Raw genomic sequence first — 23,237 nt, forward strand, 5'->3', positions numbered from 1 at the left:
GTTTAACAGAATGGCTATCTCAAATTTTGATTCGGAAGTGTTAGGGGAAATGATGGGCGTGGGAGGGGGGGGGGGCATTCGTTCCCATCACCTTCGACTATTAATAAGGGCACTAACCCTCTCAATTTACAATCAAATAAGCCCCTTTGAAGTTTCTACGACAACACTTTCTATAAAAAACATTATATGCCCCCAGGGCATAATTTACAACCTTTTCCCTTGATTTCTGTGGGGGGGAGGTGTCATCCTTAAAGACATAATTTCCGGACCTTGCAACTACGTTTAACAAAATGGGAATATCAAAATTTTGATTGGATGTGTTTGAGGAAATAGTGGGCGTGGGAGGGGGGTTAGTTGTTTTTCGTTCACTTTCGACTATTGAAAAGGGCACAAACCCTTTCAATTCCAATCAAGTGAGTCCTTTTTGAAGTTTCTACGGCAACACTTTCTATAAAAACCTTATATGCCCCAACGACATAACTTTCAACCCTTATCCTGAGGGCCGTGGGGTGGATGTCATCTTCAAAGACTTAATTTCCAGACCTTTCAACTACGTTAAACAAAATGGCTATATCAAAATGTTGATCGAAAATGTTTTGTGAAATGATGGGCGTGGGGAGGGGGGCATTCACCCTCCGATCACCTTCGACTAATTATAAGGGCACTAGCCTTCTCAATTTCGAATCAAATGAGCACTTTTGAAGTTTCTACAACACTTTTTATAAAGACCTTATGTGTCCCCAGGGCACAAATTACGACCTTTGCCCTAGAGCACTGTGGGGTGAGGGCTGTCATCCTCAAAAACATAATTTCCAAACCTTTCAACTACGTTTAATAAAATAGCTATCCCAAAATTTTGATTGGATGTGTTTGGGGAAATGGTGGGCGTGGAAGGGGGGTTAGTTGCCCTACAATCACTTTTGACTATTAAAACGGGCAGTAGCCCTCTCAACTTCCAATTGAATGAGCCCTTTTTGAAGTTTCTACGACAACACCTATAAAAACCTTATATACCCCCAGGGCATAACTTACAACCCTTGCGCTGAGGGCTCTAGGAGGGTTTTCGTCCTCAAAGACAGAATTTCCGGATCTTTCAACTACATTGAACAAAATAGCTATCTCAAAATGTTTGACTGAATGTGTTTCGGGAAATGGTGGGCGTGGGAGGGGTGTTAGTTGCCCTCCAATCACTTTCGACTATTAAAGAGGGCACTAGTCCTTTCAATTTTCAATCGAATGAACCTTTTTGAAGCTTCTACGACAACTCCTTCGATACGAAGTGCATGTCTAAGCAAAGAAATAATGATACATTGTGCTAACATCGTTCTTTACATGGGCAGCGCTACTGCGCTGTCTATGATAAAAGTATGCTAAAAGTTGTTGATATCATGGTCAGTAAAAGACTATTGAGAGACACTTGGACTCAGTGTTTCCACTTATCTTTTGAAAAAATCTGTAAAATCTTGAAAATTTTCGGGAGAAAATCGGGATATGGCTCTCAGGATTCGGGAGAAAATCGGGATATGGATCTCGGGATTTGGTAGAAATTTTCAGATTTTTGTATTGAGTTTTTGGAGGTGTTCGAGCGATTTGAGTATAAAGTACTACATTCTAAATGTTTGGAGTGCAGATTTACTGGAGCCAGCTGCAATTTCGGAAAGAAAATTCGTCGATCAACATTGTCAAACATGACAAAAGGAAGCAGCTAGAAAATTGAAATGTATTTAATTTTGAAACTAAGCGCAGTTATATCTCATTCAGACTCTAAAGCTGTTTAATTAAGACATTTTTCTTCATCGAACCCTATTTTTTGTCGTCCTTTCAGATTCCAGACGACAGCCCACTAAGGTCAGGACGGGGACAGAAAATTTGGGCGAATTACGGACACCAGTCTTTTGACCATTGTGTCTGAGTTAAGTGGATATTTTTTTTTTTACCACCATCCCCAGAGGTATTCACAAATGATAAAGAGAAAACGCAAAGTCGCAGCTCATTAGTATTGATATAACTGAAAAAAGGTATAAGAAATGCAAAACTTTCAGATACATATACCGCATTACATTCATAATATGTGTCTATCGCATGGTTTTTATGTGAGCAGCCTTCTCTGATCATGCACTAACTCAGCTGTGCTGGCGCACGCTACTACTCCTTTTAGCCTCTTTCTGAGGAGCTGGTCTACCGTCAGTGTGTCTGCTGTAACTCCGTCTTGTTTCATTTTCAGTTTTGTCTGAATTGTGGAAGCCAAAGTTACTGTTACGAAATGATTCCTTCTGTCTGTCTTTACTTCTTGAGTAAGCTGAACAGTCTTTCTGAAGCTTACGTTCGAAAATGGCAAGGAAAATAAGTATTGTACAAACTTTGCTAAGTTTGGTTTCCACGGTGGTCCCTCGCACTCAAAGCCGATTTTCAGTAATCCTCGGCTGTCAGAGTCACTGTTTCCTCATCATTGACATTATTGGAATGTTAATGCCGTTCTTTGTCAATGGCATTTTTCGACCACTATTTGTATCCATTTTCATCCTTTCTTCACGATTTTAGGTTTTGTAGTAAATGGGAAGACTCAGGTAGACTGCATTTTTCATTTACTACTTACCTAGCCTTAATTTATTACTAAGATTCTTAAGTGGTATATTCTTTAGGAATGAGATTAGAGGGTCAACCCAAAAAAACTGTAAATCGCTTTCAAAAATGCTACAGTTTTTGTCTCAGTTTCTTGTATTGGATCATTTGAAGCCAACCCCTTCAGTGCAACAGAGCAACTGCAGAAAAAGTCTAATTTTTGTCATATTTCTTTAAATTTGTAGTAACTTTGGATCGTTTTGAACCTACTGAATTAGCTGGACCCACTTAGTGCTAGTTCCCGTCTTCTTGGTGCAAGCCAACACTTATGGTTAGTTTATGATTGAAAATAATTAGTTAATTACAAACCTTGAAGGTGTTTAAATGATCAAAAACAGAAAATCAAAGCAACCACTGTGGAATGGTTAATGGGCAATGTTCATACATATGCCAATGAATTCAAATCGCGGTGCCTCAATTGCCTGGGACGTTAGAAAAATCCCTAAAAGACCAAAGGTAACGCCCAGGTAAAAAAAAAAAAGAATGATCACAAAGTAAAATGTTCCGGGGATTAAGTTTTCTGAAGATTTTCGGGAGATTCGGTATCTTCATTTTTTGTCGGGAGATTGATTAGAAATTCGGTAGATCTCACGAAAAATCGGGAGAAGTGGAAACACTGCTTGGACTAGTCATGGAACTCATGGTCTATACATAGAAGGGTTACACGATTTTGTACTTTCTGCCTGTCCAAATTTAATTAGTTTTCATTAGGTTTCACACTCAAAAAAAAAAAAAAAAAAAAAAAAAAAAAAAAAAAAAAAAAAAAAAAAACTGGTTTGAATAGCAAAAAAAAAAAAAAAAATACACTAGATATAGAGTGTCAGTGGACACGGGACGTGCCCACAATTTGTTTCAGTAGCGATTATTTATCCAAAGGTCAGCAAGTCCAACCAAGACTTCATATTTCCCTGTATTTGTTTTAAATGACAAAAGCAACTTACTTGCAACGCGAGATGTATTTCTTATCAACCATGACGTTCCAGCAGCAATACAACGGCAACGGCTGTAGAAAACTTGTCCTCCAGTCATACAGTTGATACATCTAGAATTGAACTAATTTTAACGTGAGATGAAAAACTTTAGCTTTGTTGAGATATGGTAATTCGCCAGTAAGGAAAAAGTTTCCATAAATGCTACCTTTGCGTTTCATGTTACTATGCACAAGTACACTATAAACATAAAAATAGAGAGACATTTGTAATTGAAGACAAAATAGTTTAAAATTACTATTACCAGGAATGAGATGCTAGTAACGAAAAATATTTTTCACCATTCTGTTCAGCGGTGTAAAAGGGCACCAACGGTTTGAAAGATTCCTTTTTTCGGTATTTTCGTGAAAAAAAAAATCCCCTCGGCGTGATTTTGAAAAATATGTTTTCTTCGTTGTATAGTTAGAAAAGTCCCCCCGCCCCCAATTTTCGTGAATTGGTGCTCCTGGCAGCATAAGTATGATTTAGTCTCAAGAAAGGCCCACGTGATTTGGAAGGGGGGCAGGGGGATATTGAGGTAGACCCCCCTTCCCACAATTTTAAGTAAATTTAAACTTGAGAGGGGTCTTAACCGCCACAAACAGTTCCCTATCCACACTACTGTCTTAAACAGGCAAGGGACCACCTTCCCATCACTTGGTGTACATCCTGGAAGCGACACTTGTTCCACCACACATGGTTCAGTTTTATCACGCCACACATAGCAAACTCACTCCCATCAGTGTCACATGTGTCACGGTGCTCACGATTTTGAATCCTGGCCACCCCCCTTAAAAGGACAGTATTTTAGTTGAATTACGTGACCCAATTTTTGGGCCTGCCATTTCCACAGAATGATCACCATTATTAAAATGTTCATTTATCAAGAGAAATAATTACCACACGTAAATCCGGTCCGACTCTCCCACCCTCTCTTGTGAGTTGTTATGATAAATACTATTTCGAATCGATCCAGCTCAGTTTTCTATTCGCGAATCAAATACTTAACGGTAATTAAAGTTCTGTTAGTGCTCATCAAGAGCGTGTCCTAAAACAGTTTTTCCTTCTTCCACAAAAAAAAGGCCGGCTCCCACAAAACTCATTCTCCAAAGTTCAATCCTCAAAATTTAACCTGGCATAATTTCAACCCCATCCCATGCTAAAACAGACTCTGCAAAACTCAACCAACGCAATATCCATTCACACGCTCAACAGTAATGTTATATCCGTCATATGCGTCAGAAACACGGCATCAAATACATCTAGTCAAGCATTTTGAAAACAAATGTACCTTCGTAGGCATCTAGGTATGCACTGGACTCAGGAGATAGCGGATGACTGTAAGGTCATCCGTTACGTAAGGACCATAACAGTTAAGCTGTCCCTCATCAAGACCGTACAAAGACGACGAACGAGTTATTTCAAACATTTGGTGCTTATAGGCGATCCCACAACCCCAATCAATATTCCTTTAGTTATCGAAAGGCACCCACCGCAGGCAAATATATAAAAATAAACTCCGTCGCATGTACAAAAATGACCTACGAAACTTCCATGTATCTTTCGAAACGGAGTGGGAAAACAAAGCCGCAGACGTAAATTTCGAGACGAAACTCTTCCGGACGCCTTGAGTGATTCCTAGAGGGACAGAAAATTATAAGGTCTGAGATAAATAAACAGTATGAGCAAAATTACCGTCGACATTACCATCACTTCAAAAGTAAAATTCATAGAGATCAAGCAAAGTTGAACGCACGCTGAACATAGAATCATCTCCCAAAGATCTTGATAAAAAATAATGTATCTCTTCTAGGAAACAATTTTATTTCCTATTATTATGGATATCCAAAATTCCTGGATATGTTTTAATTAAACTTTTGAATTTTCTTTAACTTTCATAGAATTTTCTGAAATTTAATTTACATACAAAACTGGACCCCAAAGTAGACTGAAACAAGCCCACCTTCAACCCGATTCATAGATGGGGCAGCAAGTTGGAAACTTTTTCAGGTTGATACTCATGTCACTGCTAGATCTTTTTGGCGACTCATCATCGGAGCGGGTGCTTTTCTGAGAATTCTCGACAGGAAAGTTAATATACCGGCAAAACAACACATAGGTTTACCTACAAGTATAATCCTTGCACGAGTACATACGTATAGGGACTTTTACTAACACTACTAACAACTCACCGTAGCACCAAGCCACCTGAGACCAACAAAGCAACGTACACCCTCAACGTCCTCCCCCATGCCAGTCTATTCAAAGCATCCCTCTTTACACCTTCCCAGGAAATTCCCTTTTTTTAAGAAAGAAAGGGTTTATTCATTAACAATAAACATAACAAAACCTGAAGTAAAACTTGTTTAGGTAAATAATCACCCCACTAGGCCTATATATAAATTAACTTATGAAAGGTGACAACAATTAAACACCAAACCCAAAACAAAAAACCCCAAAAAATCAAATAAAAAACGATTTGGTACCTCCCATCATCAATCCATCAAACCAAAAAAAATCAAACAATTTGATTAACTTAACAAATAAAGAAACCAGATAACTCATCACACATTCTTCTCATAAACCCTAAAACAATGGTCTTTCAGCATTTCCCTTAATATTTCTTTATGACATCCTCCCACCCCAACTGTGGACGAACTGTTTCCGTTTAGCCCTTGGCGGTTGGCCGAAAAGGACAATTTTCGACAATCTGTCATTCTTCATCCTCAGAACGTGCCCAAGCCGTCTCAACCTTTCTCTCATTATAGCCCTAGAAAGCGCGATTGAACCGCACTTTTGTACAGCTTACTATTTGAAATACGGTCAGTCAGCCGGGTATCCACAACATTTTATAGGCAATTTCGCTGGAAAACATATAGCAAATCTTCATCTGCTTTTCGGAACGCCCATGCTTCAGAACCATATATGACCACTGTCATCACTGTAGCTTCCAATATTCTAATCTTGGTTTGCAGACTTATCTTCCTATTCTTCCAAGCTTTTTTCAACTGTGAAAAACACCCTAAGCCTTGACTATTCTACTTTTAACATCTTCACTGCTCCCACCATCTTTACTAATAATACTACCAAAGTAAGTGAAACTGTCCACCTGATCAATCTTTTCGTTACCCAACGTCACCTTTTCATCTTCACTTATTCCTAGCTTTAACGACTTAGTCTTCTAAACATTAATTTCAGAACCTATTCTAGCACCCTGAACTCGCAAAACGTCTAAAAGTTCATTCATTTTGCTCACACTTTCATCTAGGATGCTTAAATCAGCATAATCTTATTACCAATAAATCAGAATTAACTCAGCATAGCATCAGTATAATCTAAGTCCAGGCAAGTTTTTCCTCCCCATTTGATTCCATGTTCTCCCATTGCCTTTCCTGTACTCCTTTAGCCAAATTCCATCACAATTATCCATATAAAGGGGGATAGAACACAACCCTGCTTAACTCTTGATTTAATACGGAACCAGCTGCTAATCTCATTTTCTACCTTAACCGCAACAGTGTTATTTTCGTACATAGCACTAATCACTTTAATGTATTTGTCTGGTATATTATGCAAGGATAAGAACTTCGCTAAAGCCCTTCTATCAACAAAATCAAACACTTGCTCATAACATATAAAACTGAGGACCAAAGGTGTTTGATAACTTAGGCACTTCTCAATTATTAACCTAAGAGTGAAAATTTGGTCGACACATCCTCTACCTTTTCTAAAACCGTTCTGTTCTTCTCTTATCACTTTGTCTATAGCATCTCTCAGTCTAAAAAGTATCATTTTAGTAAGTAATTTGCTAACTACAAAGACCAGGCTAAAGCCATGATAATTACCACACTCACTTTTATCACCTTTCTTATACAGTGGCTTAATTAAGGTTTTCCTAAAATCGTTAGGTACTTCCCCTTTTTCAAAAATCATATTCATAATCTTCAATAACTTATTTCTAACCTCAGAGCCACCATATTTAAGAAACTCATTTACCACAGTATCAGTACCTTGGGCCTTATTATTTTTAATCCTTTTGGTACTGTCGCTAATTCTTTCTCACAAACAAATTTTCTTTCACATCTAAGGTATCACAAACTTTTAATTTTCCTCTATATCTTTTCCTGCAACTCTAATCTTTTTAAGGGTATAACTTTTAAGTGTATGGAAATGCTCTAAAACCTAGAAGTGTCGATTCTTTGGAAATATTAATAGTGCTTTAGAATTATTCGGCAACGACTATGGTAAACAGTTTGGAATTTCGCCAATTTGCAGTGTTCTGCCAGCGTCAAACAATTTGTTATCTGACAGTTGCGATTACTTATCCTCACCGTTTTTCAACCAGGACCCATAGAAAGCGAATTGTCGGGAATATTGAATCCCTATTTATTCCAACTGATTCAGAGAAACTCCCCTCATCGATTGTGTGTAAATATTGGGTAATTGATTATCCAGCACGGCCAAATCCAGTATTTTTGTTCGGTGTGAGGGGGATACCAAAACACTTTTTGCTTGGGGAAGGGCTACCAAAAGAATGAACAAGTTTTTTACCTCCCGCGGAACCTGTACAATGGTCTCAAACAAGAATTTTTGTTCGGATTTCCAAGACCATTTCACAAGTCAGAAAAAGATTTCAGGGGGCAAGGCTCAAACCATGTTGACCCTGCCCCTCTGGATACGGCAACGTTAGCTGGATAAGTGACCCTTTGACATGGAATGTATTTTTGTCTTGAACATTCTATACGATTGTGTTAGAAGCCCTTAGAGTAAAGATGCCACCCATGACGTAAAATAATAGTATTTTGTATCTACAGTATTTTGCTGTATTGATAATTGATAAGCAATCATATTGCTTATGTTTGTTCAGCACTTGGGAGTTTAAAAAGTAAAATTTCTTATGTACCTGCAGTGCAGTGTATAATTCAGTTTTTGTTTCTCGTCTTTGTAATTTGTTCGATTATGTGTAATGTGTTGTAATTTATTTTTTGTGTGTGTTTTTCTTTTTTAGTGATACTCCGTCTTTTGTACCTTTTTTTGACGGGAAATAAATAAATAAAAAATAAATAATTAGGAATTTTTGTTCCTGGCAGTGTAACCAAGATTTTGTCCCGAGAGGCCCAACTCATTTGGAAGAAAGGGCGGTTGAGGTAAAGCCCACATTAAAGTCCTTAATATTAGTTAATTTTCCACATAGGGAAGAGGCGTCTGATGTACCACGAACCGTTTCCTATCCACACTACTGTCTTAAACAGGCAAGGGGTTACCCATATCCCGCCACATGCATTAAATAGGGCAGCATTTTAGCTGTATTACGTGATCCAATTTTTATGCCGGCCATTTCAACACAATGATCGTCAATGTTAGAATGTTCATTTTTGCGACAAAAACAATTACCGTACGTACACGCGGTCAAATCCCCCCCCCCCCCTGTGAGCAGGCGTGATAAATACTATCCCCAATCGATCCAACTCAGTTTTCTATGATCGGAGTCATATACTTAACTAAAATCAAAGGTGTATTAGTGCTGATCAAAAATATTTTCTATAACAATTTCCCGCCTTCCAGGAAAAGTAGGCCGGTTCCCACAAAACTCAGCCTACAAAGTTTAACTCTTACATATTTTAACCTAGCACAATTTCAGAAGCACAGCATTTCAACCAAAAGAAAGAGAGCAATATCTAGAATTTTGAAAACATTTGCTTCCGTAGGCTACTAGGCATCCAGTCAGCAGTCCCTTATCGAGACTGTATAAAAAGGACGACGGAGTTATCTCAAGACGATTCTATAACCTCTAAATCAACGTTCTTTTAGTGATCCTTAGGCAGCCACCACAGAGAAGATAAAAAAAAAAAAATACACTTTATCGTAGGTAGAACAACGACATATGAGGTTTCTATGTCTCTTTACAACCAGAGTGGGAAGGCATCGTCGCAGCCACGAGCTTCAGATATAATTGTGAACTATTCTGGACGTCTCTAGAGACACAGAAGTATTTCAAGTTTAGGATAAAAAAATAGCATAAACAAAAATCCAGACGAAAAAACCTTCGCTCCGAGAGTAAATGTCTTACGGACCATGTAATGTTGAGCTCCTGCTGAACATGGAATCACGTCTCAGAGACCTTACATCGGAAATAATGTATCTTCTAGGAAAAATTCTGGAAAAGTCAATCTGGACATCCAAAATTCCATTTTTTTGTTTCTAATGAAATTGAAAAAGCCCACATGCAACCCATTCAAAGGGGGTGAAGGGCACAGGTTCAAAATCTTCAGACAGTAAAAGCTAGTATCCTATTTGCATTTTTGAGGCGAACAAACCGAGTCCAACCTCTACAGGGAAGGAGGATTCCTAGATTATTTATATAAGAACACTTCCCAGAAAGGATTGCAAATGTTGACTAAACTGGGTGGGTTGTAAGCACAAGGGTCTTAGTAAGACTTTCTGGGGATTGGAACTAGACCTATACGGAGGATGGAAGGAAAGGGATGCCTATAAAAAATATGATATCAGGACATCTATTACAAGACGTCGTCAGCTCTCAGCAAAACTTGGTGTAAAGTAAGAGTAGGGGTCCTAGCGGTACTTTGATGGGCAGCATCAACTCTGGCCTCTGTGGGGAAGGAGGAAGGTCCCTAAATTCCTTTCACCGAATATATCACAAAATGAGTTATCGGAAATCAATTTAAATTTGTGGGAAGTTACAACTAATGGCCATGTTATGCCTTTAGGAGATCAGAAATTGATGCAACTCTTGTGTAGGCATGAGTAAAACTGATATTGGTATTCTTATCATCAGGATACCTAGCAGAAGGAGTTGTAAAATCTTAACCAAACATAGTCAGAAGCAACATTAAGTGTCCTAGCCGTGCTTGTTGGGAATTCACGTTCGATCTGACCTATGCGTCGGAATGACCTACGGAAAGGCTACCGGCATACTGGTCAGAAACTATTTCATAAGGTAATGCCAAGGAATTGATATTCTTGCGTCAAATATTTTCAGAATTTCCTCAGCGATCCTCAGGGCCGACATTGAGAAGAATTATCTTACAGTTTCTATGTGCAGGTATGTTTCAAATTGGTTAGTGGAAACTATATATATATATATATATATATATATATATATATATATATATATATATATATATATATATATATATATATATATATATACTATATTACTGAAAAACTGGAAGCACTACACAGAAAACTTTCAAATACTGCTTGTATCCGTTTTTCTCCACACCATCACCTTATCAGGTTTTTTTCAGTCATAAGTTATTTTTCTTTTATTTGTTTAGTTGTTTTTCTCTGTTTGGTCACTCTACATTTTGTAGTATTGTAAACAGTGAGTAAAAAACAAATAATGGTAATAATAATGACAGCTTGTGCCCATATTTCTGCATATTACTGCTTATTAGTTTCTGCAAGTTGTGAGTTTTTTTTCTCTCTTTTTTTTTTCTCCCTCCTGTCATGTTATTTCTCTTTTGTTTTAGTTTCCTTAAAAAATTTTATGTGTTACTCTGTAACTGGTAATCTTTGATTTCTACATTGATTTGTGTTGCATTTTATGTGTTTTTCCTCGTAATACTCCTCGTATTGTACCTCTGTACAGTGTGGGTTAGAAATAAATAATAATAATATATATATATATATATATATATATATATATATATATATATATATATATATAGAATAAGAATATAATTTATGGACACAAAAGTCCAGAGGGCTATGGTCACAAAATCTAATACCCTACTGAAAACACACAAGTTGCTCCAAAAGTATAATCTAGGCTAGTGAAATATCACCCTCACCTCTACTCCTCAACCAACTTGTCTGTCTGTTCTATACTCATTGTCAGGACCCTTCTAACTCTTTGTACACCTCCCATACATTTCCTTGCTAGTAAATTTATTGTCTCATCTCTCCCCCTCACCTCAACCCCAAACAATTCGTTCCTTAAATCTATTAATTCACTATACTTCCACACAAAATGAACCAAATCTTCCTCTTTCCCGCACATGGGACAGAAGTAAGGACCAGAAGCTTGCCTAACCCCTCCCAGATATTTCCTTCTCTCACCTAGTGGTAACCCAACTGACCTAACAAAAATAATTGAGGCAACTTTTGTTGCCTCTTGAAGCCCCGCCTTAAAATACCATTCTTCTCCCCACTGCTCCTTAACCTTTGCATATAACTCCAGTGATCGGGTCACATTCACTCGCGCATGCCACACCTGGGTCTCATAGTCCCTTAACCTCTCGCTGACCCTACTTGCAACTGCTCCTTCCTTTAATCCAATCCCTAGCCCACCATTCCATAGCTCTGAAAATCCACAATCATCCAATATCTTCTTTATTTGAGATGGCCACGTATCACTCTTTGGGAAAATCAGAGCTTCTAAATATGCTGCTTTTGTTATCCTAACTATGGGCATACTCAGGATTTTCTCCCATAGTCTTATCATCCCTACTAGCCTAGCACTTCTTAAAGAAAATAAACCTAGATCTCCTCTCAATACTAAACTATTCGTTGAAAAATGTAGACCTAAAACTTTCTTAAAATACTGAAGCTGAATCTTCTCCATCGTCTCACCAGCTATGTATTCCCAGATCCATAATGCATAGCCGATTCAATCTTTACCTGAAATATCTGCCTATGCATCTTCAGGTTCTGTATGTTTTCCAGTTGGCTAGCAGTCACAGCATAGGCGCAGGACTTTCCTTTAGCAAGACTTAGCTTCAACTGCTTTCCAAACTTACCATTTGACAAATACTTACGTAAACTCATCCTGACATTCTAAATCTATCCCCTCCCATTTTACTCTATCCCTACTTGTAATCTCACCCCCTTTTTTTAAAAACCATAACTACCGACTTCTTTACATTCAGGCTCAGTTGTTTCCTATCTATATAATCCTTAGTTCTATCCAACAAGAACTGTAAATCCTCTCTAGACGTCGCCACTAGTGCCAGGTCATCTGCGAACATCAACATGCATAGTTCACAGACATCTAATGACACCATTGGGGCTCCTTGCTTCCTAAGAGAATCCGGCAAATCATTAATAAACAACGAAAATAGCCGCAGAGACAGGGGGCAACCTTGTTTAACCCCCTTTCTAGAACAGATTACATCTGAAAATTTTCCTGCAACCCTAATAACAATCTTTGTAGCTTCATACATACTTATTAAAATCCTTACAAGTGGGTATGGCAGGCCAATATTTATACAATCCTTCATTAACAATTCCCTCTTTACATTATCAAATACCCCTTTTAAATCCAAAAAAGCTACATACAATTTACCTCCCTTTTTATTTATAAACTTATCAACTAAACACTTTAATGTAAAAATCTGATCAATTGTACTATGTCCCTCTCTGAATCCTGACTGCTCCGCGGCTAGCCTTTCAGTTTTCTGGAACCAACTTCTAAGTCTGTTATCTAATACCTTCGCCATTGGCTTTCCTAGTGTGTTACCTAAATGTATACATCTATAATTTTCATGTAGTTTCCTATAAATATATATATATATATATATATATATATATATATATATATATATATATATATATTTATAACGTTTAAATATAAATATTTAAACGTTAAATATGGATGCTTTTTTTCCTTTTGGCCACAGGAAAACATTAATTTATGACCAAGAAAACAGTTGTGAATGAACAGTTAAAATCTGGAGAAAAAAAGAGCAATACTGCCAACTACCGAATTTCCTTTTTCAAAAGTCATAAAAAACAGAAATATAATATGGTGATCATATTATTTTTGTCAAAGCTAAGCTACAGCAACTCTTCAACCTCGCCTTAGTCTCTTTGAGTCTTAAAGCAAAAATTAGCCCAATAGAGAAGTAAAAATGAACATAATACATCCTGTAAATCATCCAGTAGTCCAGTAAATCTACGGAAAAAATCGACGATCTGGGACAAAATTGCAATATAAATGATTTTTACACCATTTTGTAGAGAAAAAAAAAATTCTGTACAACATATCAAAAGTCCCCAAGAATCCCCTTGGTGGAACAGGGTGAAAAATGGGGGGAAAAGGCAAAATCCAGGGGTAGACTCGAAAATCTACGACCGGTAGTGTTTGCTGCTAAGAATGGCGTTCCTGATACTCTTGGGTCCAAAAAGATCAAATATGCGTTTTTATTGCTGTGTAACAAGTCTACATCAGTCTGCAAGACTTGTTTGCTGGTGTTTCCCAGTGCGAGAAGAATGTATATGTCACTTTGATTGCTCTGTCATTAGCCTTTCCCCCCGTTTTCCAATTGCTAGGGAAAAGAGGGAGAAATCAAGATATCGTGGTCAGATGGCTCTACAGAATTTGGAGACGAGACTATCAACTCGGTTTCAAAACCCTCTAACACCGTTTTGACGAGAGTGTATTATCCAATTCCCTGGTGCTTCTCTTTTTCCTGTTTGCTGAAGATTCACTACCTACTGGCAGGTTCAATCGGCCAAGCAATAATGCTGGCTTGCCGTCCCCAATCTTTACTCGCTCCTTTACAGGTATACCTTGTAGTCCAGCTACACCAGCAATCTGGTCCACGTTTTTCCATCGACCAGCTGAATAGACTAGGTTTTTTAATTCTTACTCTGAAGTGCTTCGATCCGAGCGTTCTGCCGCAGTAACTCATGGTACAGAATTTCCATGGATGACTTCTAAAACTTTTATCCAGTTCATTGGCAAAATGTCGACCACAACATTTGTACTATTGACGGAAAAGATACTTTCCATGAGATGGGCATGCTAGCTGCTGCCACACCAAGGTTACCCGAATGTCCAATCATAATCCCAAGAGCAGTTGTAAACCTTGAAATAGTCCAGCAGGTTGGACAAGTGCCTTTCTTCTTCTACAATAGAAGCCAACAGGAGAACAATCTTGTGTACAAACCCATCCCGACCATCACCTTCGACGACAAGATCGATGGAACTGACCTACTTTGGCATGCAAGCCGGATGGATGATTCGAGATATGTCAGATGAAATAGAGTTATGCAAGAACTTCATTCTAGGTCATGCACAGATGAATCATCAATGTTTGTTTTTCTGTCAACGATCAATCATAGTCCCTCCGATCTTCTTTGTGTATAAACGACTTTACGTTGTATCTCCGATAAAGCACGCCAGCACGGAATGGTACCAGTTGCTACTTTCGACCAACCTTTGTTCATGAAAGCGGTGAACAACATGACTGCTGATAGTCCTCTCAAGGCAGCAGTTCCAATGGTCGGTGGTCTCCATTGCCACATGAGCTTTCTTGGAGCGATCGGGCACTTGATGACGGAAATAGAAATAAAAGAAGTGCTCGAATGCTTATATGCCGGTAACACCATTAAGCATATCCTTAGCGGTAAGGCTGTTTCAAGAGCCATGAGGGTGCTCGAGCTTATAGATTCAGCATTGCAGATCACTCTCATTTAAAAATCGTATGGTTTCGATTGCACAGATGACATACGTGCGAGTCATCAAGACTTTGCAGAAGCTTTGGCAATATGTATAGCTCTACTGAATGAGGAAGTAACCCTTAAAGACGCGTCCAACGCAGATGTAGTGACTCGAATCCAAACGCAAATGATGGAGTTTCAAGAAACGGTACAGAACACCAGGACTGCAGAAATATGGCTTTGGTATTCAGAAATGTTCAGAGTGCTTACGAAGTCTATCAGGGCAGAACGGACCGGAAACTGGGTGCAGCATTTTCAAGAACTCTCTGAGATGCTCCCTTACTTTGTAGCTGCAGGCCAAAACCTGCATACAAAGTCGGTGAGAATATTTCTTCGGCAAATGGAAGAGCTGAAAGAAAGTAACCAGAAGCTGTATAAAGACGTCACGGATGGGATGTTTGTCATTCGAAGAAGCGATAGATTTTGGGTTGGGCTCTCTCCCGACTTAGTAATTGAGCAAGTACTGATGAGGTCGCTGAAAACAAGCATGGGAATCACGAGAGGAAATGGAATGAGTGAGACGCAAAGGTTTATCTGGACAATGTTAATGCCAGTGCAAACTGAAATTAATGAGCTTATGCAATCACTCACCGGCGTTGAGTACGTGTCATCTGACCAGCATGTTTCCGCAAAGCCAGTTCAGATAGTAAGAGATAGAAAGGACATTAATCTTTAGTAGCTTTTTCGCGCCGTCCTGTCCGTTCGACAACTGCACTCAATTGCGCAATATGTCGAATGGTATGACAGCAGCAAGGGATGTCAACGCGGATGACGCAAAGGCGATAGGAAAAGAAATTCTGAAGACAATGGACGACGCCTATGCCGATCGCTACATTTTAAAGTGCAAAAGCAAACTGTTATGATGTCCTATCAAAGCAACATTTCCAAAGCTGACGGTGAAGACATGCAAATTGACGCAAGTCTTCTGTTCCGACGTCTTGCCACAGCGGCAACTACAGCAGGAGGGGATATGGAAGAAACTTTCAGTTTCGAACTCTCCACATAAAGCGGAGCTTGCGAAATCCATTTGGAAATTAGCAAAGGCATAACCTGTGAACGTCCTATCAAAAGAGCATGAAAAATACGTGATCGATGGTGGATGACTACTCCAGCATATTCCATGGAGAACACAAAACATTTTTAAACTTAATTATAACTCTTACGTTTCATTCGTGACACAGAAGTATTCAAATGCTTACGTCGTTTTTTATGGTTATACTTCAGGTCCGTCTACCAAAGATGTCACTTAGGTTAGACTAACTAAATTTATCTAGTGCCCGACCGTCGATTTCACACTGAATATGAAGCTGCAAAGGAAGGAGGACTTCTTGCGAAATCCCAACAATAGGCAGAACCTTATTCGAGCTATTGGTAAGAAGCTTGTCCTCCAAGCCAGCCTCACTGTTCTTCATGCAGAGAGAGATTCGGACGTTCTGATTGTATTAACAGTTGTTAATGCGGCCAAGGAAAGAGTAACCGCAGTAGTCGGAAACGACACTGATTTAGTGATCCTTCTCCTCCATCACCTACATAAGGAAGCCAGGGATCACTGCTTTAAAACCAGAACCAAGTCAAGAGCGCTGTCAACTAAATACTGGCACATCAACTTTATCAAAAGATCACTGGAACAGGTTTGTCACTCTATTCTTGTTAACCACGCTTTTTTTTTGGTTGCGACACGACGTCCCGTTTCTTTGGGCTGTCCTACCATTACCGAAAACCCATGAAAAATTTAAGAATAACTGTGAAGTATTCCTTAATCTGCGCTCTACGAAGGAAGAAGTCCAGCAAGCCGGTGGATATATTTTGCTGTGTTTCTACAAGGCTAAGAAAGAGGAGGGTCTCAGCAAAGCTAGGTACACGGTTTTTCTTTAAAAAAAAATGAACAGCTCAAAGACATCAACGTTTGTGAACCCAGAGAGACTTTCACCAACTCCATCGGCTGTGAAATCTCATTTTTACAGAGTCTTCTGTCAGTTAATGAAATGGCGTAATGCTGTGTCAAATCTCAACCCGACAAACTGGGGTTGTCGATTATGTGACGGACACCTCATTCCGGTTATGGCAGACATCGGACCTACTCCGCCTCATCTGCTAAATGTGATTAGTTGCAACTGCACACGTTCCAACTGTGACAGTTCACGCTGTAGTTGCCAAAAAATGGATTGCCTTGCACACTTGCTGGCAAAGACTGCCAAGGGATTACGTATTCCAATAAAGATGTTTTTGTTCATAACGATGAAGAAGACGATGTTTAATCCAAATCCTTGATGTTATCTTGTTAAGTTCAATAAAAACTGTAATTGTCTTTTGCTGTGATTACCGAAGTTAACTGATTTGTTTCGTTTTTTATATTTAGTTTTGTCTTATGTTTCTATTATATAGTCGAAGTAAATCTGCACACTTATTCCGAAGGCCCGATGCATTTTCTCCCCTACGGTGAAAACACTGCAGAAAAGCAAGATACGAATCTAATACCATGTTTTTTTTTAAATCATCGAGTCAAAAAAGATTGGGGGCAAGATTGTGACCAGCCGTATCGCACAACACCCAAGTATACTGTTTTCCTCCTCCCCCTTCCCCACTAAAGGGGGAAATCCAACCAAGTCCAGCGGTAAAACAATATAGCTTTCTTTATTCGAGTTCTCCGCGAAGAAAAAAAGCAGACGTGAAATTCGAGCGCACAACATATCTGACCCTGAATTTTTCTAATTCTCCCCCTTTCCCCCTGTTTTTTTACCCTATTCCGACAAGGGGATTTTTGGGGACTTTTGATATGTTGTACATAATTTTTGTCTCTACAAAACGGTGTAAAAATATTTTATGTTGCAATTTTGTCACAGAGTTTCGTAGATTTACTGGACTAATATCGGCATTAGAAGATTTGAACGCAATTTTGAAGTACATTGAGGATAATGAATTGGAATACGAATTGAAAATAAACCGTGAAGTAATTGTAAAAGTGAATTTCAGTCAATAAAGAAGATAGACAAAAGTACCTGCGTGCGGAATAATCTTCTTCTTTTATGAAAATTCCATAATCAACTATAGTATTTTTCGACGAAACACATTTTGTACTCTATAGTGTTTCTTTAAATTTCATTGGAGCTCCGTGATAAAAGCAGCTTTCAAGAAGATTCAAAGTAGGAGAATGACGTAAAATTTTCAGCCCTTCGGTTTTTTCTTGCATTGCCTTACCTTAAACGACAGCTACTCCTTTACGTCAAACTACACAAAGGTAATGGCCCAATTCTAGTCTTCTCCGTGCCCTGCCCCCGCTGGTGAATGTTCCCACTCGGGTCGCTAAAATGTTTTAAGAGAGTGTATGCTTGACTGGTATGTGCGGGAAAGGGCGTTTACGGGATGACATCGACATTGAAGGCTATCATTGAAGAGTCACCGTGGGGAATAGTAGGTCTAGTAGTAGTGGTAGTAGCTGAAAGCACCTATACTTGGCAATAATATTGTACGATGACATGCTGGGTTAATTCATAAGATAGTTTGAAACTTTAGTTTCTCCTATAATTCTTTACTTGCCAATTTCACAAAAATTTCGTCAACCTTTCCTCTAATGTTTATTTCGATAGGGATATGGTTAGACCTGTATTATCATATCACACAAAATAAAATAAGTTAACGAGGAACTATGTGAATACAGTGAACACAGCCTAAGTGAATATCTCGGCTATGTCAATCAATGTCAGAAAAATATAATATAAACAGATAAAAAGGACATGGAAAATAAACAGATTATTATAACTGTTGATAACACATTACCTATTTTAAAAACGATGTGAAATAAATTTGAAAGAATTCAACTTAGTAAAACTCGAGGAGGCGCCCACTTTCTGCCACCTGGTTATTTCTCAGAACCCCATTTGTGCCGTCCACCTGAGTTTTTACTTTTGGCACGCTTGACACAGTTTCAGCCACGCTTGGCACAAGTCTGCCATGTCCCACGCGGTGTGATTTCTGAAACTGGGCGCCCCCTTGGGAAAACTTAACAGTTTACTTAGCTGAGTCTCGCAGCAATTATTATTATTATTTATTTATTACCCGTCAAAAAAGGTACAAAAGACGGAGTATCACTAAAAAAGAAAAAACACAAAACAAAAAGCAACAACAAAAAAACACATCGAACAATGTTGGCACTTTCTAACTTAGCATATATACCGCAATGCAGGAGGGAATTTCAGGGTAAAGAATTAAGAATCATGATTTTCTTACTTTTCTAGAAAAAAAACAAAAAAAAACAAACAGTTATCTTTACGGAATTGTAAGTCATACTGTAATCAAACGTGTACATGGAGCTTGAAATTATGTTTTTTTTTGGAACGATTGAGGGCTTCATAGCTTTCATTTAATCAAAAATAATCATTTTTGATTAAAGCAAAAAAAGCATTTTCCAAGACAAAGTCACATTTGAACCAAGGATTTTTTCGGCTATAAGTTTCAAACTGATCAAGGATAACAAATTGTTCAGCACTTTCAAGGGACCTCTAACACCCTTTCCCCTTTCAGATAAAGTGTGCAGCCCCCTTAATCCAACAACAATCCTTGAAAGTTTCAAGCCAATCTGGAAAAGTTTGTTTGGTCTTTTAAAGACACCGAAACACTGCACCAGAAAATATGATACAGAATTTGTACTTTATAATTGGTCCGTAATACACACCCGATCTTTAATCTGAAAACAATCACGTGATCTTATAAAAGGCTAAAAAAAGGCTAAATAAAGCGACTATTCCCATGCTAAGAAGAGAGTGTATGTTTTTCTCGTGCCTCGAGCCTGAAGGCAAGCAAGTATTTGTCGTTATGGAGATTGAATACGGTCAAAGGGGTCCATTAAAAGAGGGCGAATTTTACATTTTGGTAAGTATACGTATATTTTTACACGGATGGGCGAGGAAGTTGAAACATCCAGGCTTTTTTTGATAGGAGAGGGACCAAAGAGAATAAGATTGCGTGTTTGGGGGAGGGAGGCGGACAATTTTTTTCATTGGTCCTTAGAAAAGAGTACACGCTACAGTTTTATCTTTCATTTTCTCTAGGCCTGTTATCCAACAGGCCTCTTTGACTAGTAATTTTTGATAAATAAGAGCTTGATTAGTTTTCAATATATTATACTTATTAGAAACAAAATATAACTACAAACAAGCATCTACATTTTACAATCTGGAGTATTCAGCCTCATAGAAAAAGGCAGATTATTTTCCTATAATGGCGGCAGTAACTTTGTTTCTGCAACTGTTTTCGCAAGCCAGTCCCATTAGTACTTAAGTTTATGTCAAAAACAGAAACCAAATAATCCCGCCTTTTGAAAACCGATTGGTTCTTCTGAGTTTCTGTGGGAAATCTTAAGCCAATGAAAAGAAAAAAAAGGTTACACCTGATCCGTATTTCCGTAAGAACGAAAAGCGTCGGAGTCAAAGGATTTTTTTTTTTAGAAACAATCTAAAATTAAATCTTATAGCTATATGCGGTAGGGAAATGGGGAAGCTGAAGAGGGTGCGTGCGCGGGATAGGGTGCTTTGTATCTCATGATTTTTACGGTTTTTTCAACAATTCCAATAACTGCAAAATTTAGCTTTCTGTTTTAACTGACTAAAAAAAAAAATAACTCCTGTGTATGTGTATTGGCTATAATCGTTTTAACGGCATTAAAGAAATTAAGTGGATTCAATACTTTAAAATCATTTTGTGAGCCTCAGTGTCGGCCACCCGTCTCAAAGACAAGGGGACTATTAGTTTATTCTCCAAGGGGACTAGCCACCAACGAGAGTATTGAGAATATATGGTTTGACCGGGTTTGACTATGAAATTTGATTGAAAAGATAATGGAATTGAACGTCCCTTGTGTCAGAAAGGTTTTCAATCAAACCGGGTAGTACCACAGGACCTCACTAAACAGCCAAATTGCTCAAATGATATGTCCTTTGAGCTGGTTTTTAGCGTTTTCATAGCATGTATGCTGGAACATTTTCAGGGACAGCCCTTTCCTGAACTTTAGAAGAAAACTTTGCTCCATTTAATCGAAAAAACACAAACCAAACTTTCTCATTAAAGTCCATTAAAACTGAATATGTGTATCTCCGGCAAAAATGGGAGACGTTACATGGTTTTATAAGATTGTTGGGAAAGTAAGTGTCGGCTTTCAGTTTTCTGTCGCTTATTCAGTTTTCACAATTCACACTTTCTCATTAAACTCCATTAGAATATATCTATCTCCGGCAAACATGAGAGACGTTACATGGTTTTTTTAAGATTCTTGAGAAAGTAGGTGTCGGCTTTTAGTTTTCTGGCGCTTATTCAGATCTCTTATCTAAGCTCTACAAGTTATGGCAAAACAGCCCAATCAATTCTAAACAGTTTAGCCATAGGAATAAAAAGTTTATACCCGACAAGATAGGCCGACCCTTAAAGGTATCAAATCCCCCTAAACCTCTCCCGTTTTGCAATACGTGAATCCACTTTCAAGACAAGTTCTCAAAGAAACTGAAATAAAAAAGAAGCTAAGCAAATCAACTAAAATTAATCTAATCTGTTTCAATAGCATAATTAAAGCTTTATATAATGTAGTAGACTAATTCTTACGAAAATTGACGTTTACTGCAAAAATTACACCATATGGTGACAGCACAAAATGATATCTTTGGGGTATGATACCGAACTAATTACTAAATAAAAAACGACATATGTTTCAATAATTTACGTAAGCGTATGCTACCATCTGTTACTGCTGGTACAATCTTGGATTGAAAAATGAAGAAATGGAACAATAAAAACAAATTATTAAAACAAGTTTCCTTTTTTGAAGACAGATGTACTGGAGTTTGTTAATATTCCCTACAATGTTAAATAAATATGGTAAAATTTTAGAATCGGGGCTGCTGAGAAGGAAACACGTAAAGTAAACAGTCGTTACTTCTTAATATGCAGAATAATTTTAGCTAACACATTTTGACTGCAGCTCCACTACACTTTACTCCCCCCCCCCCTAATGTACAGATATATAACCCAAATTATGTACTTCCCATGTGTTTTCCCGGCTCTTGATTTCGTCAACGTTGGTTCAATTTACGGGTACAAGGGTTGAAACAAGAGTGACGCTTGGCAAAATGCATGGGGAATATATAATTTGGGCTATATATTTGCACATTAGGGGGAGGGGATAAAGTGTAGTGGAGCTGCAGCAAAAAAATGTGTTAACTAAAATTATTCTGCATATTATGAAGTTTTCTTGTTTTCTTAACATGTTTCCTTCTCAACACCCCCAATTCTAGAATTATACCCAGAATAATTTACTGCTTAATTGCTAAAAGTTGAAGTAGAAAAAAAAGTTTTTATAGAAACTGGGAGAAATAGCAGAAGATTTAGTTGAACTTGTGCTGCGTTTCAGCTGCCGAAGAACTAGCTATTAGATAAGTAGGATTGTTCATCCTCTGATTTTCAGTAAGAACAAATAAAAAACAAGTTTTTTCAACTGAAAGTAAAGTGCAACATTAAAACTCCAAATGAGCAGGAATTATTCCGTATATGAAGGGATTGCCCCCCCCCCCCTTCTCGATATCTTGCTCTTCACGCTAAAAATTTCAGCACTTATAAAAAAGCTTCCTATTCTAATTAAACAGCCTTTGTGTTTCAGGAGTCGTTCTTAAAATAATGGGACAAAATCAAACTTTAGCGTAAAGAACAAGGTATTGAAGAGGGGGCAACCCATTCATATACAGAATAATTTCTGTTCGTTTTGAGTTTTAATATTGCTCCTTACTTTCAGTTGAAAAAAAATATTTTTTTAATTTAATTTCTTATCCCTTTTTACATAATTCCGGTAAATCTGGTTCACCCTCTATGAAAAATTCCCTCCTCTCACGGGAAACTAGTCCGTGGAAAGTTACTCCCACAAAAACTACACCCCTTTAAAATACCTTCCGGACAATTCCATCCTCGCTGAAGATTCTCCCCTCCCCACGTCATTAAAATTTCTTCCAGACAATTCAGCCTGAAAAATTATCCTTAGCATACTTTCAATTGAAAAAAGACTAAGCTCTGTCGTTTTCCCGATCACAGCAGGAATCCCAGTTACGTGGAAATTTTTTTTTCCGCAAATCAAAACACGCTGAAAATTTCCCCCGGAACATCCCCACGTTAAAAATTTAGTTGGCAAAGAGAAAGTAAGACAAA

The 23,237-nt window shown here is 38.1% G+C and overlaps 1 protein-coding gene across 1 annotated transcript in view; it reads right to left on the reverse strand.

Moving 5' to 3' along the window:
* Nucleotides 1-21,691, reverse strand: part of LOC148944060 (epithelial splicing regulatory protein 1-like) — a 268,151-nt gene extending 246,460 nt beyond the window's left edge. Inside the window, exons 1-2 of the mRNA XM_089100840.1 lie at nucleotides 21,648-21,691; nucleotides 3,564-3,664 (exon numbers count right to left, since the gene is read on the reverse strand). Of these exons, the coding sequence (XP_088956966.1) occupies nucleotides 3,564-3,664 (101 nt within the window). The 5' untranslated portion in view covers nucleotides 21,648-21,691. The remainder of the gene's footprint in view (nucleotides 1-3,563; nucleotides 3,665-21,647) is intronic.
* Between the last annotated feature and the right edge of the window lie 1,546 nt (nucleotides 21,692-23,237).

Source organism: Artemia sp. Qi Xiang Cuo, chromosome 14 (genome assembly GCF_049724085.1).
Source record: "Artemia sp. Qi Xiang Cuo chromosome 14, ASM4972408v1, whole genome shotgun sequence".
Taxonomy (NCBI): domain Eukaryota; kingdom Metazoa; phylum Arthropoda; class Branchiopoda; order Anostraca; family Artemiidae; genus Artemia; species Artemia sp. Qi Xiang Cuo.